A 25,186-nucleotide genomic window follows, 5' to 3' on the forward strand; every position below is an offset into this window, starting at 1 on the left:
GTTACATTCTATCCTGTTTTTTCCCCCAGTGTAGATTTCATACCAGCTGCATCATTCATTTAGTTTAGCCTAGCCTCCCAAATGTCTCGTTGTAATTTTTTGTGAAGCTTCATCTCTGTCTCATGTTACTTCCTGTTTAATGTTGATGGTCATTTCAGTTTTACTTCCTCATTAATTATTATCTAATTTAGTTCAGCTGTGTCTAGTTTCCCAGGTGTCTCCGCTCTGCCACAGTCATATATATAGTTGCTGTCTTCCTTTGTCGTTGTCAAGTTCTCTGTTAAACCTGTGCTGTTTTCTCTGTTTGCTATTCCTAATATGCAACCGTTTAAGATACTTTGACTTCATACAGAGCCTGAATAAAGGTTTGGTTTTTATTCATGAAGTTCTGTATCAAGAGTTTGATTTTGGTTCTTTTTGGCACCTCATGCTAAAAATAAATGAACACTTAAACTAAGCATTTTTTCAAATGATTAAAACAAAATCGAAATATTGGAAATCAACCTTAGAAACAATCTGAAACTAAGTTTCAAACATAAACTTAAAAGAATATTAATATTAACACATATTAATATTCATGACCAGTGGTCATTAATGTAAATCAAAGCAAGCCTTTATTTCTAATCATAGGTTATTATAACTGAGTTAAACATTAACATTAAAGCTAGTATAGCATGTAAGTCATGTAAAAAAAGCTTAAAGTGTGCGTTGTGATTAGAAGTGATTCTGCCTACTTAAATGTCGTTTTTTTTATTACATCAAATCATCTATCATTATTGGGAAGATTATATTAAATGTCCTTTATGACATTCTCATATTTTTCAGCATTACTTAAGAATATGGAACATGCTTCTGGGATAGAAGCCTACAATTAGATTACTTGCTGAGAATGACCTTTCATCTGAAGTGGCTTGATAAGGCCAGCCTTAAGCATTAGGTCCACATGTAAAAGGACAGGCTGAAATTAGCAGAGGAGGAGATAATTAACCTTTGAATTTCATTCGTGTTCTTTGAAACAAAGTTTTTTGGGAGGTACCAACAGTAGCCATGTTGGCTTGCTACTATGGGTATGACCTGTACAAATTCTAAAGAGCGCTGCACTAAATCAGCCAAGTGATTCTGGCTTTCCTGTTGTATCAAAGAAACTGCCGTTTTGTTTTGTTTTTATAACAAAGGACCACAGAAATAGAAATCTGTTATCAAACCAAACATTCAAGAAAAACACTAATGGTTTGTCTTTGTAGAACACGAGATGTTTCATGATTATTTCCTATTGCATTTACAATGTGCACTTAGTATGCATATGCATGCAACACTGCAAAATCACAGTTTTGGGGGATGTAGTGTTAAACTGCAATAATTTGTCAGCATTGAAATAAACCCTGCTTTGCTCCAAAGGTTGAGTAATAGACTGAGACCCAGCAGAATGATGAAGCACACAGCACATACTTTAGGAAATGAAGTAAATCAGTGACTACATACTGCCCAATATTGCCTTTAACTAATTTAATTATATGTAATTTTTCCAAAACATTCCATGCATAAATAAACCTTTAATTTTATATATATTTTAGTTACATTTTACTCAAATGACTGTTCTGATGTTTGAGGGTGAAGAATCATTTTTGAGTGTACCCCAACAGTCTATAAATTCTAACACAAAACAGTAAAACCTTTTTGTCGCACTAACCAGTGTTCTTATATGCTGTTAACTGGCATAAGTGTGAGCTCACCATCACTGCGGAGCACAAGTGGAGTGGGCGGGCCCTGGACACGGGTCTTGGTGACGGTGTTGGTCACCACACAAGTGTAGTTGCCAACATCTGAGGGCTCCACTTTAGCAATGTACAGATTCCCTGTCTCCTGGGAGATGAAGCGACGCGTATCCTGCTTCACAAATGTCGGGTACTCATTGAAGATCCAGGAAAATACCAGATCTGTGGATAAGGATATAAAAAAATATATTTAAATGCAGGAAGGGCTCATGAAAAGGGTAAAGGGAACTGAGATTTTTATGGGTGATGTGGCTGCGGTGTGAAATAAGCTTGAGACCACCTCTGGGGAGTGAAAACGGTGACTAAGTTGTATCATGCTAAGGTGAAAATTGATAACAGGATCCGTGAGAGGTTGAAAACAAATGTAATTATCCGGATTCACTTTAATGACCATTTTTCATGTTGATTAGGTCTGAATATGCAAATAGGGATTTGGGAGATGGGGTTTGTGTTGTCATGAATAATTACTGCTCCCTAGGCACCCTACTAGAATTCACAAAGGAGTTTCCAACAAAGATGGCAAAAAAGTAGATAGGGACAATAATAAGCAGAAAATGAAAAGAAATGATAAAAAACAAAAAACAAAATAAAAACCCAAACAAACAAAAAAAGGTAAAAAAAAAAAACTCTTTAGTCCAGATAAACCAGGCAACTGCCTTCAAGAAACTTCAGTCCAACTGGAAGGATTGTACCAAGAAGAAATACTCTGAAAGCCAGGAAACTTTGCATTTAGCATTCAACAATTTCTCTAAACATAAGTTTAGGAATTCCAGTTATTATCACTTCCAGGAAGTGTATCCATAAATGACAAATGCCTGTGATTGAACGGTGAGAAACCGTTTTGACCAGTTTGTGTTATACTGTGATGATCAAGTTTTCCTTTAGTAAAGGAAGTGCAAGCTAAAAATAGTTAAACTACTACTTTAATCACATTTAGTGTTAGCAGCAGTGCTAACTGCTAAACACATTTCAAGATCAAAATGAATCGATTATAGGCTTTTGTCTCCTTCAAAAAACCCTTAAAGCAACACGCTTCTCTATCTATTTATATATACACACACATTCTCATTTTGCTATCTTAGTGAGGACATCTAATTGGCATAACGCTTTCTCTAGCTGCTTACCCTAACCATTATAACCCTGACATTAAAACCACATTTTGAGCCTCAAAAATTCCTTCAAACTCGTGATGTGCGTCCCCACAAGTACAGTAGAATGCCAATTTCTGGTCTTTGTTCCAAGCAAACAAAGACTTTGTCAGCACAGACACTGTGTTACAAACACAACTATGATGCAAAAGGTTTTAAATAAGCATGTAGGTGTCAGCTGCTCCCTGCAACGCCATGCTGGAGGTTTTGAAGATAAGTGAGGCACACATTTCCAGGTCATGAGATCCAAGAGTTTGCCAGCAAATAATTGCTTATAACAATACCAAGGATTACTTTGAGTAGTTAGCTTTGAGTCCATTCATATGAGCCAGCCTTAAATTCACAGACATCAAAGCTGCTTGTTTCTACACAACCTTTTGAGCAGCCGCTGAGAAAGGGGTGAAACTGAAGCTCACTGTAATGAGACTTATCTTACCGTTAAAAAGCCAGATCAAGACAAAGGACTTTACTTCAGGCACTTATCTGCTTCATTAGGCCTCTGATTTGACATTATGGGAAGTTTTAAAGAAAGAGAAATATTAGAAAAAGCAATGGTCTAGACAAGTGTTGAGGAGTTATTAAAAATGATAATAATTACTCCTAATAATAATTAATGGCTGGATGTCACAGTAGATTAAATTAAGTAATTGTGAGACTCCAGCAACCTGGTCAATAATCTAATTTAGTGCGAAACGGTGCTTAAATTGAGACAAATGCTCAGCAGAAAACATGTAAACAACAAGTATTTTAGGAACAAAACCCAGCATATACACTGTGGTCACTCCTACTGGGACCGTAATTCATCCACTGACATCATCTCTACTGCTGGTTTCACAGAGAAACCAGACACGCAATTAGAAATGAACACGGAGTGTTGCTATGGCATCTAAGATGAGCCCGAGCAGTAAACGTACCCCATACGCGAGCAGTTTGTCACAAACAGCGTTTCCCAAAGCCTCTATTTATCTTTCAGCAGCGATTTGAATGAATATAGAATCTATCGGTATCAGTGGGTGAGGTGATCACTTTACAACTTTAGTCACTTTATTGATGTCAGCTCATCAAATCTGAATGTTGTGACATAATCTGCTATTGTGGCGTTCTGCAGTCAGCATTACTGACAGCCATGAACTATTCTCCTGCTGCGCTTAATCAAACTCCACCACTTGTTAACGGACTGGCAATTAAGCAAAACACCCTTAGAGGAACCCTTCCCTTCACCTCCTCTAGCTGCTTGGCAATTTATCACAGCAGGTCTGCATACTCCTGCTGGCTGTAAGGAGCAGGTACTGTACCGATCAGTGCCATTTGAGGCTTGGGCTCTGGCCGCTGTGTGCACGCAGAGCCGAGCACAGACCGATGACACAGCGGAGATCCGTGGGGACGAGGGACACTTCAAGGCAGGATAAGGCATGTTGTTTGTGTTTGTTTCCTCTCCAGTGCTTTTGGACTATGGCTGCACCTGCTCTCGCTCTATGTTTAAAACCCATATGACTACATGGCACAACATGAGCCGGAAAATACCGCAGAGAGCACAGACATAATGAGATGTCTCACACAGCTGGCCGAACGGTCCTCACACAATCATCCAGGGCATTGATTTTATGGGTTACACAACACTGATATAAAAACAGGACATCTTCAAGACAAATTGTTGAAGAAATCCAGCTGCTCTGCAGAATTGCTATTACTGCCATGCTAAAAATATTCAGACTGCAGCTTTTACACAAGAACTGACTTGTTTTAGATTTCAATTTGAAAAGTGATGTTGAAAACACTATTTCAAAGCTGAATCATTAAGAAAGTTTAATGTTGAAAAGAATTATTTCTACAAGAGCTCAGTTTGGTATGTCAAAGAAAAAAGAAACTAAATTTAACTTCCAAAACATGATCCACGGAGAGGGGATTGCAGAAGTCCCAAAAGAGTTTTTTGTGGTTCCCCTCTGGGTTAAAGATCACTTTGCATGAGTCACCATGAATAAAGCTGCTTCGCTCACACAAAGAGATCCAGGAGCAGCTTCAAAGGACAGGCCTCACTGAATATTCAAAGAGCGAAGAAGACGAGGACGTCAAACATGCCCGTCTCTTTGCACAGATTTGCTATTATGGAAAGACGGAGCACGAAGACAAAGACGGTGGGCAGTAATCACGCAGCAGGTCTATCATTCTTTATGATGAGCTGAAAGAAAACTACTTCATCAAGTTGTGGCATTATGGATGGACAGTTAGACTGCGCTGTGTGAGTATATCAGCAGATATGCTTCAGAGAAGGTGGTTTCATAAAGATAAGCACATAAAATGCATATGCTCTAAAAATTCTGCACCAGAATGCAGCATAAATATATCAACAATACTAAAAGTGCATTTTCTATTCAATTGTGATTAAGAGATTTAATAAAGTAGTAGCTGTGTCATCTACACTGACTGATTCTGCTGGAGGTTTCTTCCTGTTAAAAGGTGTTTTTCCTTCCTACTATCGCCAAGCACGTGCTCATAGGGGGTGCGCGAATTGTTGGGGATTTCTCTGTATTACTGTAGGTCTTAATCTTTCCCATGTATGGCAGGATGCCTTGATGCAACTGTTATTGTGATTTGGTGCCATATAAATTAACTTGAGGGATTTTAGGGAGTCACTGTGGTCCTGTGTCAGTCAAAAGATGTTGAGTGTAATTAAGCAGCCAAGCTCAGTTCTTAGTAGGAACTGTGTGTCAAGCACCATATAGCTTCAGGATCACTGCTTCATTTAGCACTGACAGAGTAACTGAACAGGAACACTGGCCAGATGTCTCTCGTGCCACAGCAGCCTCAGTCATGGTGGCCGGCTGCTAGCTAAACTTACTGCTCAGCTATAAAAACACATTGCACACATAACAGCCAGCGCCACTAACTTAACATCTTGAAGGAGAATCTTTCTGTCACAAATCATAGTCCAGGAGTCCATGACACTTGGAACACTACAATCCTTTTTTCAGCATCTTTAGTTTGAGAAATGATACTGCAGATTTAATTTAATTTAATTTGCATTAAATCAACAGCAACTGTTTCTGTAACATGAAATGACTTCATGTGTCATATAAACTCATTTGACTGGGTAAAAACTTTGATGATGACAGCACTTTTTTCATTTGGCCTAAATAAACAAAAAGAAGAAAAACCTTTAAAAAGCATATGGTTAATAGTTTACATAATGTCGTTCTGTATCGAGTGAAACACAAAGCATCTGCAGTACAACAACTATGCAAAGATGTACTTTCACTGCTTGGAAACATACACATATTTGCCCTCTAAGATACGCAGCTACCTTGAAATCTTAGCTTCTTCCTCCTGTTTTGTTTTCCATGTTTTATTCTCAACTTCATTTTTGCGTCTCCTTTTGTAACTTGTAATAAAACTTAGACTTAATTTCACGAGTTTCAGTTTTCCTGCTCTCCTCTGTTCACTGTGTTGTTAAGCCTACACCTCCATGTTCCCTCATTTTGTTACGTCCTGTCTTATTTTGGTAGCTCCTGTTTCTTTTCTCTTGTTCCTCTGTCTCGTCATCTTGTGTCTCATAGTTGGTGTTCTATTGTAGCTCTCCACTACATTATGTATTCCATATGTATGTAGTGGTGAGATAGTCTCTCAATCAGAGAACCAAGGTTACAATGTAACACACATTTGCCATCTTCCTAATCATTATGTTTGCATTTGTTTGTCACACTGTACTGCTGTCTTCCCTCACGTGTCTTCTGGTTTGGTTTGGGTTTTTGAATTTTCTACTTGCCTGAGTAAAGTTTTTTTTCCCAGTTGTTTTAATTATATCTACCAAGGTTAGGTTTTGGTAGCGTGTATGCGCGAGCATGTCATTGAAACATGATAGCTCAAAAACTAGTTTATGAATTCTGTTAAAACTGTGTAGGGATGTAGCGTGGGGTCGTGTTAGTAATCAAATAAAATTTCACTAAAATTTGTCAGGTTTCTAAGCCTTGTAACTTAGAAACTATGATTCCTATATAGTGTGCATTGTCATATACAACATGCAGAAAGTATGGTATAAGGATTTAAAATATCATGTTACATTTGACCTTTGACCTGTGCTTCAAGGTCACGAGCTTGATTTGAAGGTCAAAGTGACAGTAATACTATCTAGAGCCATTTAAACCTGTGATTGTCACTGCCATTGTTTGTATTGATAACATATAAGTATTTGAGAATTCTAAATAACACCTTATTAATTGTATTATTAATAATATTTATTGACTATATGCACATTACAGTAATTGTAAAATTGTTATGTATATAAAAGGCTATAGCCATTTGAATACATAATAATTTGGATACATATACAATGTTCCCAGAAAGGTATAATATCCTTTTAGGCAAACAAAATAAACTTATGATAAAAAAAATAAAATATAGAAAATGCAATACTACTCCTTTAAAAGTAAATACTGCCCAGAGATTGAGTTCAAGTGCTTCTTATTCAACGAGTCTGCGTCTGGTTCTTTATTGCAGCAGCCCTTTAGTTTCCATATACAGTGAAAAAAACACAGCCATCAAAAGACGTATGCATAATGAATTCTGCCACTCACAGCTATGCTTCAAACCAAGTCATTAGAAATGCATTCAATTTTCTATTAAGGCTTTGTCCAGTGAAACTCCAGTGAAATGAAAGGCATGTGCACTTGTGCTAACAACTGATTTGAGGTAGAAAAAGGACATGCAGCAAATGAAAACTGAACAAATTTGCAGAGGAGTAAATAAATTTATAAATAAATGTATAAAAATAAATAAATGCAACGGCTGTTAAATTCAGTGACGTCAGCCAGTCGCTAAAAAAAAAGGTAGCCATGTTTTTGGTTTCGTGTAATGTGATTAATTTTCCACAACACAGGCCCCGGCCTGCTTCTCATCCTCCTGCTGTTGCCCCAAGCCTGCACTGACACTGTCCCTGGGGGTGGGGGTGGAGGCGGGAGTGTTGTGTGCTTATCCGCTAAAAGCAATTCATATTAATTTGAACACAGACGACAATATTTACAACAAGCACGAACGACCAAAGATCTCGCTCTTTTTTTTTGCCAGAAAACAAAGCACCCATCTGTCAATAAAGAAAGACTTGAGGAGTTTTACTGTTACATCAGTATGGTTTGGCATCATAATGTATGATCAGCACCAGTAGCCTCATCACTTCATATCAATAATAGATGTAAGGGCACGCTGTGACAACAAGATGCATTTTTAATTGCCCAATTACAAAGCTGTGGGATGTGAGCATACTGCAAAAAAAAGAAGGCAAAAATTTACAACAAAACAGCACACAGTTGTCCTTTTCCAGGATGAATAATTCTCTGATTACAAGCGTCACGCACACGGTATTACATACTGAGTAGGAGGGGTTGCTGGGTATGTGTCAAACTGGGTAAAAAAAACCAAAAAACACACACTGAGCTAGTACAACATGATCTAATTTTTTTCTAAAGTACTTCATGAGCTGATGAGAGGAGGGCGCATGCAGCAAAACAACACGGCTGCACAACCCACACGAGGAAAGCCCCCGAAAACAAACGTACAATTTATTCCTGTTAGAATCTACGCGCTCGGTGATTTAGGAGAGCATCTTCAGCACACAGACAAGCAAAAATAAAAGAAACTCGAGAGTCGCCTTCCACTGTTAGACTACTGTCATCCCACGTTGTGTAACTGAGTGCAGTACTCCCATATCTGCTCCAGGCTCCGAGAATCCTCTGATCCACTGTTTCCTTTACAGGACCGGACAGGATGCACATGCTCAGCGCTCTCGAAGCCTCAGGTGGGAGGAAAAACAGGACAAAAGACACACACACACACACAGACACAACTACTCTTGGAATAGACACAAATGATTTCAGTCTTGAGTGCCCCTTAAAGGTCTCCCCCCATTAGAAAATAGAGGTCAGCAGCATTAAGTCCACGACTAAACACAGTAGTCGTGCAGTACAAAGAGCGCGGTTGGGTCACACTGGCAGCCCATTAATGCGGTCTGGTTTGAAAAAGACAGACAGCCTCTCAGCCCTTCTTGTTTCCTCTGATCCACACTGACAGACCGAAGGGGAACCGGACTGCACATTTGGGAGAAACAAACATCGCAGCGGCGGCTCGGTCTAAAAAGAAGCCGGCGCTGTAACCAGGTTGTGTTAATCCATTCTCCTTCCTTGAACTCTGCAGAAAGCAATTACCATAGATTCCTGCCATGCTCTGACACTGGCCTGTCAGCTGGGGAGCAAACGTGTGGATGCAGTGTGGAGGCAGCACCTCACTCTGCCTTTGTGCTGCAGTCTGGTCTGGCAGGGTGTGTCGTGCCTGATTCTGCACTCAGCCCCCATTTCCCTGTCTTCCTATGGCTGATTGTAAGTGCAGGTAGCATGTTTGATGACAGTGGTCACGTTGGAAGACACGCAGCGGAAAACAATCGCGGCTCCTGCTCAGGTCCTTGTTGTTTGATGTGGTTTTGGAAGCCAGGTCTTCTCGTATTACAGATTCAAGACACTCATAGTTCATATATCACGAGTCCTACAGTCATCACATTTTCCTCAACCTAAATTTAATTATTTTTCATTTAGTTGGAAAAAAATACTATGACTCAAGTTAAGATCCACTAAACCTTTAATAGTTTATTCAATGTGCATCTATTCATTTAACATATAATGAGATTTGCTTGTTGTTGCATCACTTTGTAGCTGACGGCCGGCTGCTATAACATGCTCCGGTTACATAAAGTATCTTGAATGTTCACTCACTGGCCACTTTGTTAGGTACACAGGTTTGACTGCTGGTAAATGCAAATCACATGTTGGCAGAGCAGTCAAGACAACCAGCTGAACTTTGAACCAATGGTCACATTACACAGACAGAAACTGTGGAAACTGAAATCCTACAGCTCTGCACTCATTTCTTTATATTTTGATTCCAAGAAGCCAGAATTTCTGGTTATTCTTTAAAGTGATCTTTAGTTACGAACACAGAAAAACTGTAAACAGATTTTGACCCATCATGCCGTACCATCTGGAAAGTGTCTATTTAGCGACGGCTTCATTTTAAAGCGTGACAATGATCCCAAACAGCCTGCTAATGCACTAAAAGCATACCTGGATAGGAAAACACTCAACAGAACACTTTCAGTCATTGATCGGCATCCCGAGAGCCCAGACCTCAACATTATTGAAGCATTATTGTGTGGGATCATCTTGAGAGAGAACGCAACAAAAAGCACCCAACATCCAAAGAAGAGCTTTGAGTGTCCTTGAAGAAGGATCCTTAAAAAAACACACACATCAAAGCTTGTCTAAGAGAGCTCAGGCTGTGTTGAAGATTAACCTTCCTGCCTTCTTGGGACCTTTTTGTGCCACTGCTATGTGTTAAATGGCTGCCATTTCCACTGTGTTCAGTGGAATATAACCAAACTTGCCACAGGATAGTTTTTACCTGTCAATGTTAATATTCCAGTGTGAATTCCTTAAATCAGCCTAAAATGGCTGAGCAGCAGAAATCCCCATACCCATCACCCTGGGGACCATTTTCTGCCCATTGACTTCCATTATAAACGCTATTTTTCAACCCCAAATTATCATCATATGATTTAATTTTTTCTTCTTTTCTTGGATGTCAATGAAGACTCAGGGCCTTGAAGTTTTAATTTTTAAATTGCAAAAAAAATGCAAAAAAAATAATGGCAGGTCAAAATGTATGTTGGTGCCAATCTTTGGTCCATCTAAAGGCCTACTTATAATGACAATCACATATTACTTCAACTGGTTTTTTGTGGAAATATTTAGTTTCGTTTTTTGGTTTTTGGGGCTTATAACACAGGGCGCTCATGTAATAACACTGGGATTTGAAGGGTTAAAACAACGAAAATATAATTAAAACTTTACATGAATATTTCAGGGAGAAGTAGTTTTACAAGGTTGGCTAATTTAAAGTGGAATAAAATATGGATATATGGTCTTTTTATGGCGTGGCTGAGAATGGTCCCTAGGGTGATGGGTGTGAGTTTTTTAAAGGATGGCAGGAGGGATAATACCTGTAATACCTGTAGCTTACCTCTTAATTGTAAACAAACACAGTGTGGCCCCAAATTTCCGCTCATCTTGTGTTTACTAAGTAAATGAATTTCCTTCTATACCAAATATGCACTTTCAAACTAATTTGAATGTTTTTGTCTTCTATCATGTTCAGGTTTCCTCACTCCACCCATATCCCATGATCCTCGCAAAATATAAAGAAACAAGAGGTGGCTTGATCATTTACACCTGGACCTTAGCCCTGCTGTCTGCACAGTACTGTATGTGTACTACGGCAACCAAGTGTTGCAGGGAATCACTGGACATTCTGCTGCCACAGACTCTCATTAGCTTCACACCTGATGCTCTCTCTTACAAGCTGAGAACAGAAGAACAGGCGTGCACGCCACATCCTCCATGTTCATGTTTCGTTTCTTTCTTCTCTTCTCTTTGCTTCACTGCCATACATTCTCACTCCCCTTCCTCTTCCACGGGGGGGTTGCCGCACCCGTAAAATGTTTATTTGAGCAGGTTCCTCCATGCTCGCAAATTGCTGCAACGCTGCTGTGCTCAAGATCTATAAATATGTTTTACAATACTCAAACTCAGGACTTACAGCTGTGGACTTTTGCCTGCTTGCTGTTTTGCAACAAGGCAGACTACTCTGCATGTGATAACTTGCAAATTGTAAACGGTTGTAGTCATTTGTCCAAATTTCCTAAAACATCTGAAAATGCCAACAAAGAACGAGAAATGCTCTTTCTGATGTGCACAAGTAGCACAGTGTTTGGAAGGATTTTACATAGGGGTCAAATTCCCATCAACGCCGGCTGTGTATACATTGCATGACACAAACTGATAATTAGATGGATTCTATGTATGTGTTGCTCTAATGTGTTGGATATGCATTTCCTTTTCCCTCTGTTTTGCTTTTCTCACCTACTGTTGACTAAATAAAGGACGATTACAAGTGTAGTGATTAAACAGCATGTGCACATGTGCAGAAAACATGTGACCCCTGTCTTTTTTCCATGTAATTTTTATTGGGCATCATAACATGTGACCTACCTGCTTTACTTTCTATTCTCAGACACTCACAGTGGAGTTTGTCATCCTGGCATTAATATTTCTCTCTAATCTGTGAAATGTCACATTGCTCGTAAATTGTGAGACACTTCACGATCCCTGCAGTGCCCTGTTTGTGATGTAACATGAATATAAGAACAGGAATAAATTAAGCAAACACAATGATGTGAGGAAACATTGAAATCTTGCATGAATATAATTAAAATCTACACAGTGTGATACAGTCTAAACTGAATGTCTTTTCTAATTACATCATCTTGAACATGTAAACCGCGCAAAGTGCAGCAGCGGCAAGCTGGAGCAAAGATCATCGATGAGTCTAAGAACAACATCACCAGCAGTTTAACCTTTGATACCCAGCCCCACCTGTAACTGACTTTGAAATGCACGAAAACAAAAGGAGATGTGTGCCTCTGAGAAATCTGTTTTGACTATAACCTCTGTTCCCTGAAGGAGATGAACAAGATTGCAATATCCACGCAACATCTACCCGATGCTGCGTTAGCACAGGCGTCAGCTTGCATCATTCTTTCAACAGGTAAAAAGAGATCACAGCGGTACGTACGGGACACAATAAATCCCCAGTAGTCCTGCACTCGTGAGACACTCTCTGTTGCCACAGATGAAGCCGGCTCTTTACCGTGAGGAAAATAATGTGTAAAAAATATTTGCCCAAGAGCCACAGCAAACCTCCCCCTGAGTGTCCACCACTGATGCAGCTTTGCATTCTTTTAGCATTGTGTCACGATGTAAAGTCTCAAAAAAATCAGAATTGATGCAACAAATATACTTGTTCCATTCATTCTTCTTTTATGCAAAGATATAATGCCTACATTTCCTACAATACAACTCAACCCCTGACAGGTCAGTTTAAGATGCAGGTTTGTTATACTGAAAGTTGCCAAAGCAGCAAGCCTCAAAGTGTGGGCTGCGGAGGTCTGGTTTGCTCTCGCTGTTCTTTCATTTTCAGTCTTGTCTTCTTCTTCTGGGTTGGCCAGCATCATTTGAGGCATTATTTCAGGCTTTGCGAGGCTCCCTCTGGAGTCACAAAATGCTTCGCAAATGCAGTACGACTCCCCCACATCGGTCAGCAGGCAAACTTTACAGAGCTGAAGTCTGTATTGTAGTTTTGTTTCCACTTTGATGCTGTTACTAAAGGGCCGTTTCTGTACTATTTGTCATGCCAGTGAACCACTGAGAAAATATTTTTTCATTTCTCGAATGTGAATCGTCGGGTAAGTTTCTCTGATTTATATCACTGTGAATCAAAAATCTTTATTAATGTATGGTTTGGTAAAAGTTGATAATCACACTTTGAAATGCATTCAAGAAAATAATGAATTAGTCTTATCTTTGAACTAAAGATGGTAACCAGGTCTTCTATAACTTGAACTCTTTCAACACATGAGAGGATTTTCTAGGGTATGACTTAACTGAGTGTGCACAGATCTGTGCACAATCCCACTAAGTGAGCTGAATTCTATGCATCACCAGAAGCAATTAAAGGCCTGTGATGGCAAGCCAGCTATAAAAGTGCTATGAATTCAACTTACAACTGCTGTCCAATGCTCTGCTAGGCAAGCTAGGTGTGTGGACGGAGCTGTCATGTTTTCGACAATTGTTATTTTCCCCTTGCACAGCAGGTGACAGCGCATTTCTTCTGGGATGAAATCCCCACAGGCACTGAGGGATTTGTGTTTATGTGGCAGCACAGTGGAGCCCAAGGACATGCCATGTGACTGCAGCCTGGCAGAGGGGACGCAGTCGCTTACACGCCATTAAAAAAACCCCACAAAGAAAAGGAAAAAGGAAATGGTCTTTATACATGGAATGACATGAACGTATATTTGTGTGAGGCTGTGAATTACCCTCTTTTTAATGCTTTTATACCGCACACACAGGCGTGCGTGCACTCCAAACACAACCATAACAACAACTAGTGTAAACTTTAAGAAGCTTAAAGGAGATTGAGGAAACATGTCACTCACACATGTCTTTTGGGAAATGTGTGCGTTCTCTGTTCAGACTCCTCTGTGACCTTTTCATACGTGATTTGAAACTCCAATCAACTCCCGAGTGTCACTCTCAGAAAAATATCCCATTTCATGCCACTGTCATGTTGTTGGTTGCTTGTCTACAAAGTTTCTTCTTCGGCATGAGGTAACTGCTAGATTATATCAAAACCAGAAGGGTTTGCAGAAGAGGCTCTGTTGGCTCAGCCATGGACGGTGTGACAGTGACATGCGATATTATTTCAGAGAGCTGAAGTTTCCAGACAGATGAAGAGGGAGAAATATGATTGAATACGGGATTGTGAAAGGAGATTACTCATGGAGATTGAAATGTGTCAGCTGCTAATCAGATTAAGAGCAGAATAATCCCTGATGGGAAAAAAAGAGAAACTACTAAGTATGAGTCAACAAATACCACGAAATAAACATGTCGCTCCTCATGCTGCATGAAGAGATTAAAACTTCATATAGCCTTTATCAAAGTGCACCTTCAGAAGGAATTTAAATATCTTATTTTTGACAAGCAGAAGGATAGTTGAGCTGCTATTTGAATACTGTTGCCAGGCGACTGATCAATATACCAACAGAAAACCTAAAACAGGTTGACAACTTCAGGCAGCTATCATTGGACATGCTATGTTAATTTCACGTGACGTACTTTAATCTTATTTAAGTTTATAAATCTTTATGTTTTTCTTGGCTGAGCAGTTTAATATCTGTGATGTTTTAATGTCAGTAATAATAATATTTTCTGTATAATAGGTTAAAAGAAAGTAGAATAGTATGGTCAGAAAAAAACTAAATGCTCACTCAATCATAATTTGATCATAAATGAAAAATAAACTTCAGTATTTTCATATATTTCCAGCTCTCCTCACCTGAATGACCAGACAATAACTCCTTACAGGTGTGTCCAAATGCATGGCTGCATCCTCCTGAGGACCCGGCCTTTGCGGTCTAAGTGGGCCGGGTCCTCCGAAGGCCAGATGTACGGGGAGTTCGCTGTCATCGCCCCGGCTAGCTATCGAGCTGGTGGGTAACAGACGTCTCCGAAAACGTCGAAGCACTTTTCCAGACATGCGATGTCTTGATAAACCGAGCAGATATTTGACGTTTACACAGCTACATTCTCGCCTGAAAATATCTTAAAAGTTTATTTTTTGACCCAGAAAGAACAATAAAAGTAATATTAAAACTTAGTAGCGGCCGCCATTGTTGGAAATTGGAATTGGCTGTGCCGCGCTATGAATTCTGGGATATGGTAGGCCACGAAGGACACACCCGACCCATCCTTCAAATTCGGGGAAAAGGAGGACGCATTTGTCGGCTGCATTTGTCGGAGTCTACGAATTTGGACAGCCTTCGTTGCGTCGTTGTGACGTAATCAGTCTACAAATGCGGCCTCAGGAGGATGCAGCCCATGAATCTGGACACCGCCTACATCACGACTAGCATAAACTAGGATAACACAATAAGGGAAGACAAAATCACCACATGATAATATGCACAACTGTATCATCACCTGAGCAAGGTTGCAGAATAGTTACACCCTTATCTAATAGATTTTAGTAAGTCCTAATATTACCTTGTCATCTGTATTATAGTTAGTGACGCAATCCCTGTTTATCTGTCATTACGGTGTCATTAATCATAGTTTGTATTGTCACCAGTAATCAATCTAGGCAGCTGCTGTGCATGCTGCTTATGATATTTGCTTCCATAATATGCAGGTTACACGTCATGCTTATCACAAACACACATGTTGCTGTTATCACCACACAGTTATGTGTCTGTTTACTGTAGATATAGCACAAAGAGATGTGCTGACCAACCCCGGCCCCCCCCTAAAGATACACATGCACACATCCGATCTAATCCTGGTTTACATACAGCAGATATGTGCTTCCCTTCCAGCACATTCCCTTAATTTTCTGTTCCTTTGAAATCATTCTCTCTATCACCATCCCCATCTACTTCTTGTGTCCGAACGCATCTTTCTGCATGGGTGACTCCATGCTGCTTACAGCGGGCAGGACAGCTGTCTGCCACACATAATGTGCCCTCTGAGAACCCCCTCTGGCAGGTGGAAACCCACCAGAGCCTTGGGCTTACACAGAGGGTCCTAACTCCATGGGAAGATCTGCAAACATATGGCACTGAATAGGGATGTGCAGAGGTTTTCCTTGCAAGTACTACCCACATGCAGAATTTGATTAAAATGCAATGAGGTCCTTGTCAGGGAAGGAAGGTGGCTTAGGTGGCTCGACAGTCATTATTGTCCTGTTATTGACTGTCACTCTACCGATGCCACATTGTGATTCATCCTCTCTGTGCCAAAGGAGCATTATAAAACTTGACTGCACACGACTGAAAATGATTCCCCCCCCCCCCAGTCTACCAGTGCACCACAACAAGCAGAGAATGTGTGTCATTATCAACTTTTCATATAACTCTTCGGGGTTTGGGACAGGGTTAGCTCGTTGCTGAAAGCAACTGGATGAAACTGTCTAATATTCTTTCTATTCAGAAGGATTGCTTTCAAACAAACCTTGAAATGCTGTCAAGCTTACAAGATGTCAGCCTGGGCCCTGTGCTTCGTACGTCGCTTACTACATCCAAGATCAAATGAAACATCCAAGACCAAACCATCGCGCTAACCGTGAGCGCGCTAATCCGGTTCCCCGAACACACCTGCTGTTGACGATTAGTACAGCTGGACGCAGTAATGTGAGATCACTGGGTGTCGTAAAAGGGGCTACGCATCGATAGTAGAAACATTGATCGGCAACCCTCTGATTGGTCGGCGAAAATGTCGACGGAGCGCGCTCGGCTCGGTATTTTTCGGCAGCAGAGCAAGAACTCTTGAGTGAGGGATTTCAGGAGTTTCAGAGTTTAATCAGAACGCAAGGGAACACTGCAAAGGCTGCAAAAGCAAGGAGAGAGGGCTGGCAGGAAGTTGCTGACAAATTAAACTCGTAAGTAATTTAATAATAACAATAATAATGGAGTGGATCTATATAGCGCTTTTCAAGGCACCCAAAGCGCTTTACAATGCCACTATTCAGTCACTCTCACATTCACACACTGGTGGAGGCAGCTACGGTTGTAGCCACAGCTGCCCTGGGGCAGACTGACAGAAGCCAGGCTGCCATATCGCGCCATCGGCCCCTCTGGCCAACACCAGTAGGCGGTAGGGTAGATTTATTATATTACACTATATTATCCAATATTATATTACATTATATTATAATATGTTATATTTTATCCTCTTTCACATTAGAGCCACGACAGGACCCACTAGAACATGGGAACAGGTAAAAGTGAAATATAAGAATATTCTATAGAATGGTAATATTTATCACTTATATTGCTTTTAGTCTCTTGGAAAGAGACCCTGGAATAATCTGTTTGTTTATAACAGCAACCAAGAAAAGGGCAGAGCAAAAAAAAAGACAGGTGGTGGTCCTGCACCCCCTCGTCAACAAGTTGGTTAAGTAAATAATACCCTCACGGGAAAATCAATATCTCTCTATGAGCACACTGTCGCGCTGAGCTAAAGGATCCTGTCTGTCCCGCAATATACGCTGAATTCTGAGGACTCTCCTTATCAATCTTGCACCTTCCGCAATGGGTGGCTCGCGTATACGGACAGGACATGGCTGCGACAGACTTCCCAAATCCACCTTCGCTTTTATAGCCGTGGTCTCTCATCTTGATTACACGAAGTAATTTACAATTGCTACTCTGAAATATGAATTACATCTGTAATAATCACATACATGTAATAGAATGTTAATAGTACATTTCCCTTTTTTAGGGAATGACCTGTGTGAAATCAATAAATGGATCAGGTGCTGCATTGTCTTTAGTTACATTGATGTTATTTATTTATGGTGAAACAGTGGTGGAATATCGCTGTTGCTTTCGTATGAATGACGCGGGCATACCTGCGTGGCCGCGATCTAATCCTGTTTACATAAAGTAAACCTGCTCCCCAGCAGGTTTACGCTTATGGCTCTGTTGCTATGACAGCAAGTCCCGGATGGGCTTCGGGGAACCGAACGATCCAGGATCACGCGAAATCGTCAACAATCTCATCCAGCTAACTCACTTAGCGCGGTACGAAGAACAGGCCCCTGGTGTCGCATTCAGAAACAAACACAACACAGATTTCAAACATGTATTTTGACCAATTGAAAACTGCCAGGTTAGCGGCCTCTCTTACACCCTCAGAAAAGAGAAAAATACTGTTTCCTGAATATAAACCTGTGTTTTGTTGTTATCATTCTGAGTCTCCTTTCAGGCTGCCTGCAGATTGAAAAAAATGTCTTCACATCCTGGATGCATGGCCTTTTCCTCATTAGTCATCTTGTTTCTGTGAATTTATGAGAAAACACACACCATTGCGTATCTTTTGACACGCCAAACAGATTTGCAATAAAACAAGGACACAACTGAGATTGATGACTGAGCTGCTTCCTGAATTCATGTCTCTAGTAGAGCATGTAAAAGCTTTTCAACCGAGGCTCTGCAGCTTTTTACTGTTGTCCAGCATAGTGTTTCTAATCACACGAGCAGTGATATTCATCAAAACATTCCCTCGCATGAACTGGAGGATTGTATTTAGGTAGCATGGTTTGTTTAATGAGTTCTGAATACTTGCTATGTCTTAACAGCTTGGCAACATTTCACACATCTTTTGAAATTAATTGTTTATTTAATTATACTTATTATGCTCTGTGTACCCTCAGAGAACCCATTTTTGTTAGTGACACCTTTGTAAATGAAGCAAACTTAAGCTAACGTTAGCTCTCTGTTGAAGCTCAGAGCCGACTACAGACACTCAGATTTCAATTCTTATTCATAAAGATGACAAGCCACAGGCTTTTAGTTGTTGTTTGTCTCATTTTTTCAAGTTAAATGATATGGAAACAAGCTGCCTTCACCTATGGGAGTACCACCCATGCCATGAAGCTCCCAGCACACAGATTTTGTGCTGATGTTAATGCCAGAAGAGGTCTGGAACTCTTTAACTTTATGTGATCTGTTACTTGGTGGCTGAGTTGTTGGGATTTCGATTTTGCAATAACACTTAAAATACTCTAGAAGGGAAGAAAATTCACACACTCACTTGTTACAACAGTGGCATCGTCTTACAGTACCACACTCAGATTCAGTCTGTTCTTTAGAACAGCGGCCTCCAACCCCGGTACCGGTCCGTGAGTTGTTTGGTACCGGGCCGTGAGAGTTGAGGCTCAGGTCTGAAATTTATGGTTTTCAGGGTTTTTAATCGTTACTTTTTTAAATCATTTTTATCGTTAACTCGGTTTCCCTGGGTCTTTTCCCGTGTGTTATGAATAAATCTTCGTTTTTTTGGTACCAGTACTGGTTTTGTTGTATTTATCAGCGACACCTTAAAGGCAAAAAAGGTTGGGGACCGCTGCTTTTGAACAACCCCTTCTTTCACAAATGTTTGCAAAGTCAGACTGCATGGCTGGCTCCTTGATTTTACACACCTGTGACACTGCATGTGAAAACACCTGAATTAAAAAATAAAGACATTTGTCCAAATAGTTCATGTCTCCATTCGCTATTGTGAATAAAGTTGCATACTGTATGTTTAAACCAGCTAAAAGTGGAAAAAATGGCAAAACTATTTCATGTAGAATTTGTGAAATACACAAATGTGTGCATATCTGTGTGTGTGAAAAGTACAGGGCCCCTGTGATTTGTCTTCTCCGTCCCCTGGCTTGGTTACTAGTGAAAAAAACAAAAAACGCCTCAAAACCAGTCTTAAATTCATAGTTTCACTGTTCCAGAAGCTTTGTGGAAAAGTAAAGCGACTTGCAGTTTTAAGGAATAAACAAAGTGCCTGGTATTTATTGGGTCCTATTTTCAGAAGTGTATTAATACACATCATGCGCTCTGCTGTGGAAATAAATCATCAGGCTGGTGTATGTGGTTTGTGACTCAGTAAACTAACAGATAGCGAGAAATGAATAAGCAATAGAAACAAAGTTCACAGATCTTAGGATGAATAAATTGTTAGCTTTAGATTCTGATGACAAGAGCAGAGACAAAAGAACACCACCAGGAGCTAAAGCGTATTTGTACGCTCCTTTTTATAATGGTGTAAAAATAACTGGAACTACTAAAGTGAAACAAAGAAAGGGAAACATGGCAAGAAACAAACAATTAAATAAATAATAAAATTGTCAAATTACAAACAAGCAAGCAAAGCATTACAATCACACAAGCATTAAGCAAAGCACAGATTTAGTCATTTCTCAGGGTGAGCGCTCACTAATTTTAATTCAGTATGTTTTATGCCACTCACTTCCTTTCAGGCAAATTAAATTTGAATTCATTCAGAGGATACATTTTGCTGCCTAACTGCAAGGCTTTATGTCAAAGGATGCCCTATCGTGCATGTTCACTCTGACCCTAGCATGACGCCGAAGCGCCAGAGTAGCAGCGGTGCGCCCTGTCACCCGCCGTGCAGCGTGCCGTTTCAGATGCAACAAAGCAGCGTATCGGGTCAACAAAGAAAAGCACTACTGGCAAAACACTTAGCTCTTTGCCTGCTGATTGATTGCTTTTCATTGTTGCCAGTTTGAATATGCTGTTCCTCTGATGGGCAGCTTGGCAGAACATGTAATCGTGTGTGTGTGTTTGGAGCCAATAGCCTGGCCAGGATTTGTGGGGAAGCCTGTTGAATCCCGATTTAGTGTCTGCTGTCTGATATTTTTGTCTGAGTGAGGGATTTGAAAAATGCCTTGAAAATAATTTTGTGAGCTAACACTCAGTACGGACTGGCAGGTGAAGATAATCGCAGTGAATTTCTCATTAAAGGTCATGCAAACCAACACGCTCGTGCAGGTTTCAAACGTGCGAGGGCTCTGGGGCAAGATGAGAGGGTATAAACCGAAGACGTTTTGTCCTCGTAAATGTTTAATGTTAGAAGAACCACAGCAACAACAAATGATTAAGGCTGTTTATCCAACTGAATGACAGAGCGGCGGTAGCTTCTATTACAACAGAGAGATGTAATTTACTAAAATGGACTTCTAACTGACACCTTGTATTGGCTCTGTTTATTAGTGAGGAGACAAGTGTCTTGAGGGGGCTTTTCATGTGCCTGTTGGTCTTAAAAAACACAACCTAATTGGATTACTTCAGCACAAATCGGCAGATATGAAGAGAATCAGCGAAGCAACTATTCACAGTATAGAGAACAATCAAACGCGGGCATGTCAGCTCGGCTATTTGAAAGTAAATCTAAAATTCCAAATTACTCCACAGCTTGCCAAGCTTTCACCGGTTAAAACCCCAAAAGGATACAAGCTGCAAACAATTACAATCAATTCAATGCGAGCAGCATTTTTACTAAGCAGACCAGTGTATGAATCAGTGATATTTGTTAGGTAGCTGTCAGCTGGGAGAATGTAATCCAAGCAGCTGTTGCATTTAGCACTTCCAATAAGTGAATTGAAGAAGCTGCACAAGGACACATCTGCTGCAATTAGACGAATGGAATGAAGAGCTTGGCTTAAAACTTGATTTTTAACTGAGGAGTTTACCTCAATTATCTTTTGGTGTTTTAATAAAATTGTCCAAATACAAATTATATAAATAACCGAGGCTTATTATTATTATTATTATTATTATTGTTGTTGTTGTTGTTGTTGTAGCCGCAGTCAGAAATTTCTCAAACTCAGATTTAGTTTCAATTTTGAATGGCCTCATAAAAATACAGTGAATTTGACCTTTAACTTTTGGACATATATTTTTAAAAAAAGTTAGTTTTTGTGAAATATTTCCACATTTTGTAGTTGAATTGCTTGCATCAGCCAAATTCTAAGAAATTCCTTCAAGGATAAGGTATCACATTCCCGAGTTATCTAGGCTGATGGCCAATAATGTGATTGTAATCAGTTCCTCTGGTCACAGCCTGCTCTGTGATGAAAAAGGACAGCTTTTCAAATGTCTGAATAGTGCATGTAATTCAAGACACTCTTCTCTCAGTTTGAACTAACCATATGAATGATCTTGTCACTGCTTGAGCAAGATCAGTACATCTAAACGAACCCACCTGAATTCAGAAGGCAGCCTAAGCTTACCTACTGCACGGTCTGGCACGGTCTTCTCATCTGGCTTTCAGCAAGAAAGCAAAATCATTTGTATGCTACCTTCTCACACCGTATAAAATTCAGAGTATCGTTGCCTTGAGCTTGAGAGCAAACGTTGCTGAATAAATAGAGCTGCACAATAGTTTATTTTAACTGCCATGGAAATGAAGTCAAAAAATAACCCTCTCATCAAAGCGCATTCAGCTTTAGGCTCCTAACAGAGAGGCTGTCCCACTTCCCATGACCCAGCCGAGAGTGATCACACCTACACGAGGCACGAATCGCTTGGAAATTTTTCCATCCTCACAGCGTCAGGTTTAAGGTGTTGATTACCTAGCGAAAGCCGCTGTTAAACAGGTACATCTCAAAGAGCTCCGTCTGAAAGCGCTTCAGTCATCGTTACTTTGCACAGTGAGATAACTTCCAATTTTCAGTGTGAAACAGACACATGCTCGCTAGTCAACTGAAAGAAAAAGAAAAAGCAAGAGAACTTATTATTTTTACCTCCAGAATGAGGAGGAGGGCCGCAGAGCAGAACCACTCCTTGACCTTCACGCACTGAAACAGAGCTTCTTCTCTGAGTCTTGAAGTTTTCCAAGTCTGCAAAATAGAAAAAACAAAACAAGAAAACAGCAGTAAGTAAAATATTCCACAAGCTGGAGGCTGTTACATTTTATTAGCATACACATGAAGGTGCTGTCATGAACAAATTACTGTTTTTCTTACTTCTTTTCAAGGTCACATTGTGCGCAACCTAAAGCAGCAGGTGGGGAAAACGCTCACAACAGGTTGCCTGTTTATTACAGAGCTCGCAGACATAAACACAGCACACACTCACATAGCGCCAGAAAGTTCATGGCCTATATTTCTTCAGACTGTGGGAAGGAACTGATGCTTCATCCTGTCAAATACAGTACTTGTAAACTCTGAGGGCCAGAGTTCAAACTCACAGCGTGTCAGACGCTGTTGCAAAAAACCTGAAGCCCCGTGCCAAGCAAATGATATACATGACGTACGGAACATTTTGAGTAAGTCAGAAAAAACCTTTAAAGACTGCCTGAACCTTCAGCAGCAACAAACTGAACATTTTTGGCAGTAAACAGCCTTTGGCTTTGCCTCAAGCCAAATCATCCCCCCCCCCCACGTGCGCCTGTGCTGCCGATATCCAAATTCACAGAGATGGTGCCACAAGTACGGGGGTTTTGGTGGAGGAAGACAGCAATGAGTGATTTAAAAGACGCACGGGTAGCGTAAATCAGTACAGGACAGATAAGTTGTACCTGACTATTATACATCATACAAAGTCGTCATAGGAAGTGTAAATGCTTTGATATGACTAAAAGGACAAATGAATTAAATTTCTCACTTATTATTGTTAAAAACCTGACAAACTCCCTCTGTGATTAATTAGAAATAAGAATTAAAAAGTAGAATCTGGATGAAAAACTGTGATGAATTTTAGAAGAAAAACCCTTCGGGGACTGAGCATTAGCATTACTTTCCAACGCCTCCCCTTCAACTGGGTAAAAGCATTGTCTTGTGAGTACAGCGGACAAAGTTTGCAGCACTATGAACACGTTTTGGATGCAAACTCAAAAATCTTAGGACTGTTTTTTCAAGGCACCCAAAGCGCTTTACAATGCCACTATTCAGTCACTCTCACATTCACACACTGGTGGAGGCAAGCTACGGTTGTAGCCACAGCTGCCCTGGGGCAGGCTGACAGAAGCGAGGCTGCCATGTCGCACCATCGGCCCCTCTGGCCATCACCAGTAGGCGGTAGGGTAAAGTGTCTTGCCCAAGGACACAACGACCAGGACAGAGAGCCCGGGGATCGAACCGGCGACCTTCCGGTTACAGATACGCTTCCCAACCCCCTGAGCCATGGTCGCCCCATGAACATAAATATATGTTTGCTTTAAAGAAGAGAAGAGATTGTGCCTTTGTTCAAAGGAAGGGAGCTGCATTCAGTTATTTGGCTGCTTTTGTGAGTGTGTGTGTGGATGGGGGTGATGGTGGGTAAGGGGGGTGAGGGCCACCTTATGTCACTTCTTTTGACACACCCCTGTTAATCACACAAAGATAGGTCGATGGAAGGAAGCACTCACTCGTGTGTGTGTGTGTGTGTGTGTGTGTGTGTCTGTTGCTTAATTTCTTTTTGCTGGATTTATTTCTTTTGCATACTTGAGGGGACACACTTAAGATAAGGTGGAAATGAAAAGAATGAGGCCTATTATTGCTCCCTGTAACCTGCACTGGTAATTGTATGTTGCGAATAATGAATGTAAGTTAAGCTTGAGCTGAATACATGATGAAAAAAAAAAACTATAACTAAGCACTGAAATCAATAAAGACACACACCCACACTAATATGAGCCAGACAGCAATCTGAAGCCTCGCTGCTAAGCAGAGAGGGTTGCCGTGGCAGGTCACACATGAGGGATTTTAATAGCTCTGGTGGTAATCAGGTTACCTTTCATTCATCAAACCTACCACCACCGAACCACACAAAGCTATTCCTAGTAGGGCTTTGACACCACAAGTACTGTTAAACTGAAATATTTTCCTTTGACAGCTGATGGAAACAATAGCAGGTCAGAACCACATCTGACATTTGCTGATGATTTATGCAGAGCAAATCATCTGCTAATCAGAAGGTTGGTGGTTCAGTCCCTCCAGTCTGGGCAGGATACGAACCCCAAGGTGCTCCATCGGAGTATGACTGTTAGATAGAGAAGTGCTTGCATGAATGAGCACTCAGACAGAGTAGAAAAGCGCTATAGAAGAACCAGTTCATTTCAAATTGGCTCCATTAATGATGTACAGAGCTCAGTAAATGTAATTCACACGTTGCATAGAGACTAAGTGTCTGCACTGGTAACTCAGTTTGAAGAGTGCTACATATATTCCTAAGGGAACTATTTAAATACAGATACTTGTAATAAGTACAAAGAAAACATGGAGCTACTCGTATATTTAGAGGTTAATTGGCAGCATAATTAAATTAAACAGCTTCTT

General features: G+C 40.4%; 1 protein-coding gene across 3 annotated transcripts in view; it reads right to left on the bottom strand.

The window, feature by feature from the left end:
- Nucleotides 1-25,186, bottom strand: part of cntn4 (contactin 4) — a 218,326-nt gene that overhangs the window by 105,929 nt on the left and 87,211 nt on the right. For all 3 annotated transcript variants that reach the window (XR_014892415.1, XM_085273021.1, XM_085273020.1), the window contains exons 5-6: nt 22,673-22,768; nt 1,734-1,937 (exon numbers count right to left, since the gene is read on the bottom strand). Coding sequence is in view for 2 of the 3 variants with exons in the window: in XM_085273021.1 (XP_085129147.1) it covers nt 1,734-1,937; nt 22,673-22,768 (300 nt within the window). In the remaining variant the exon portion in view is untranslated. The remainder of the gene's footprint in view (nt 1-1,733; nt 1,938-22,672; nt 22,769-25,186) is intronic.

The sequence above is a fragment of the Mchenga conophoros genome, linkage group LG5, assembly GCF_057382185.1.
Source record: "Mchenga conophoros isolate Kocher_MC1m ecotype Shallow Benthic linkage group LG5, M_conophoros_male_GT1.1, whole genome shotgun sequence".
In the NCBI taxonomy this organism is placed as follows: domain Eukaryota; kingdom Metazoa; phylum Chordata; class Actinopteri; order Cichliformes; family Cichlidae; genus Mchenga; species Mchenga conophoros.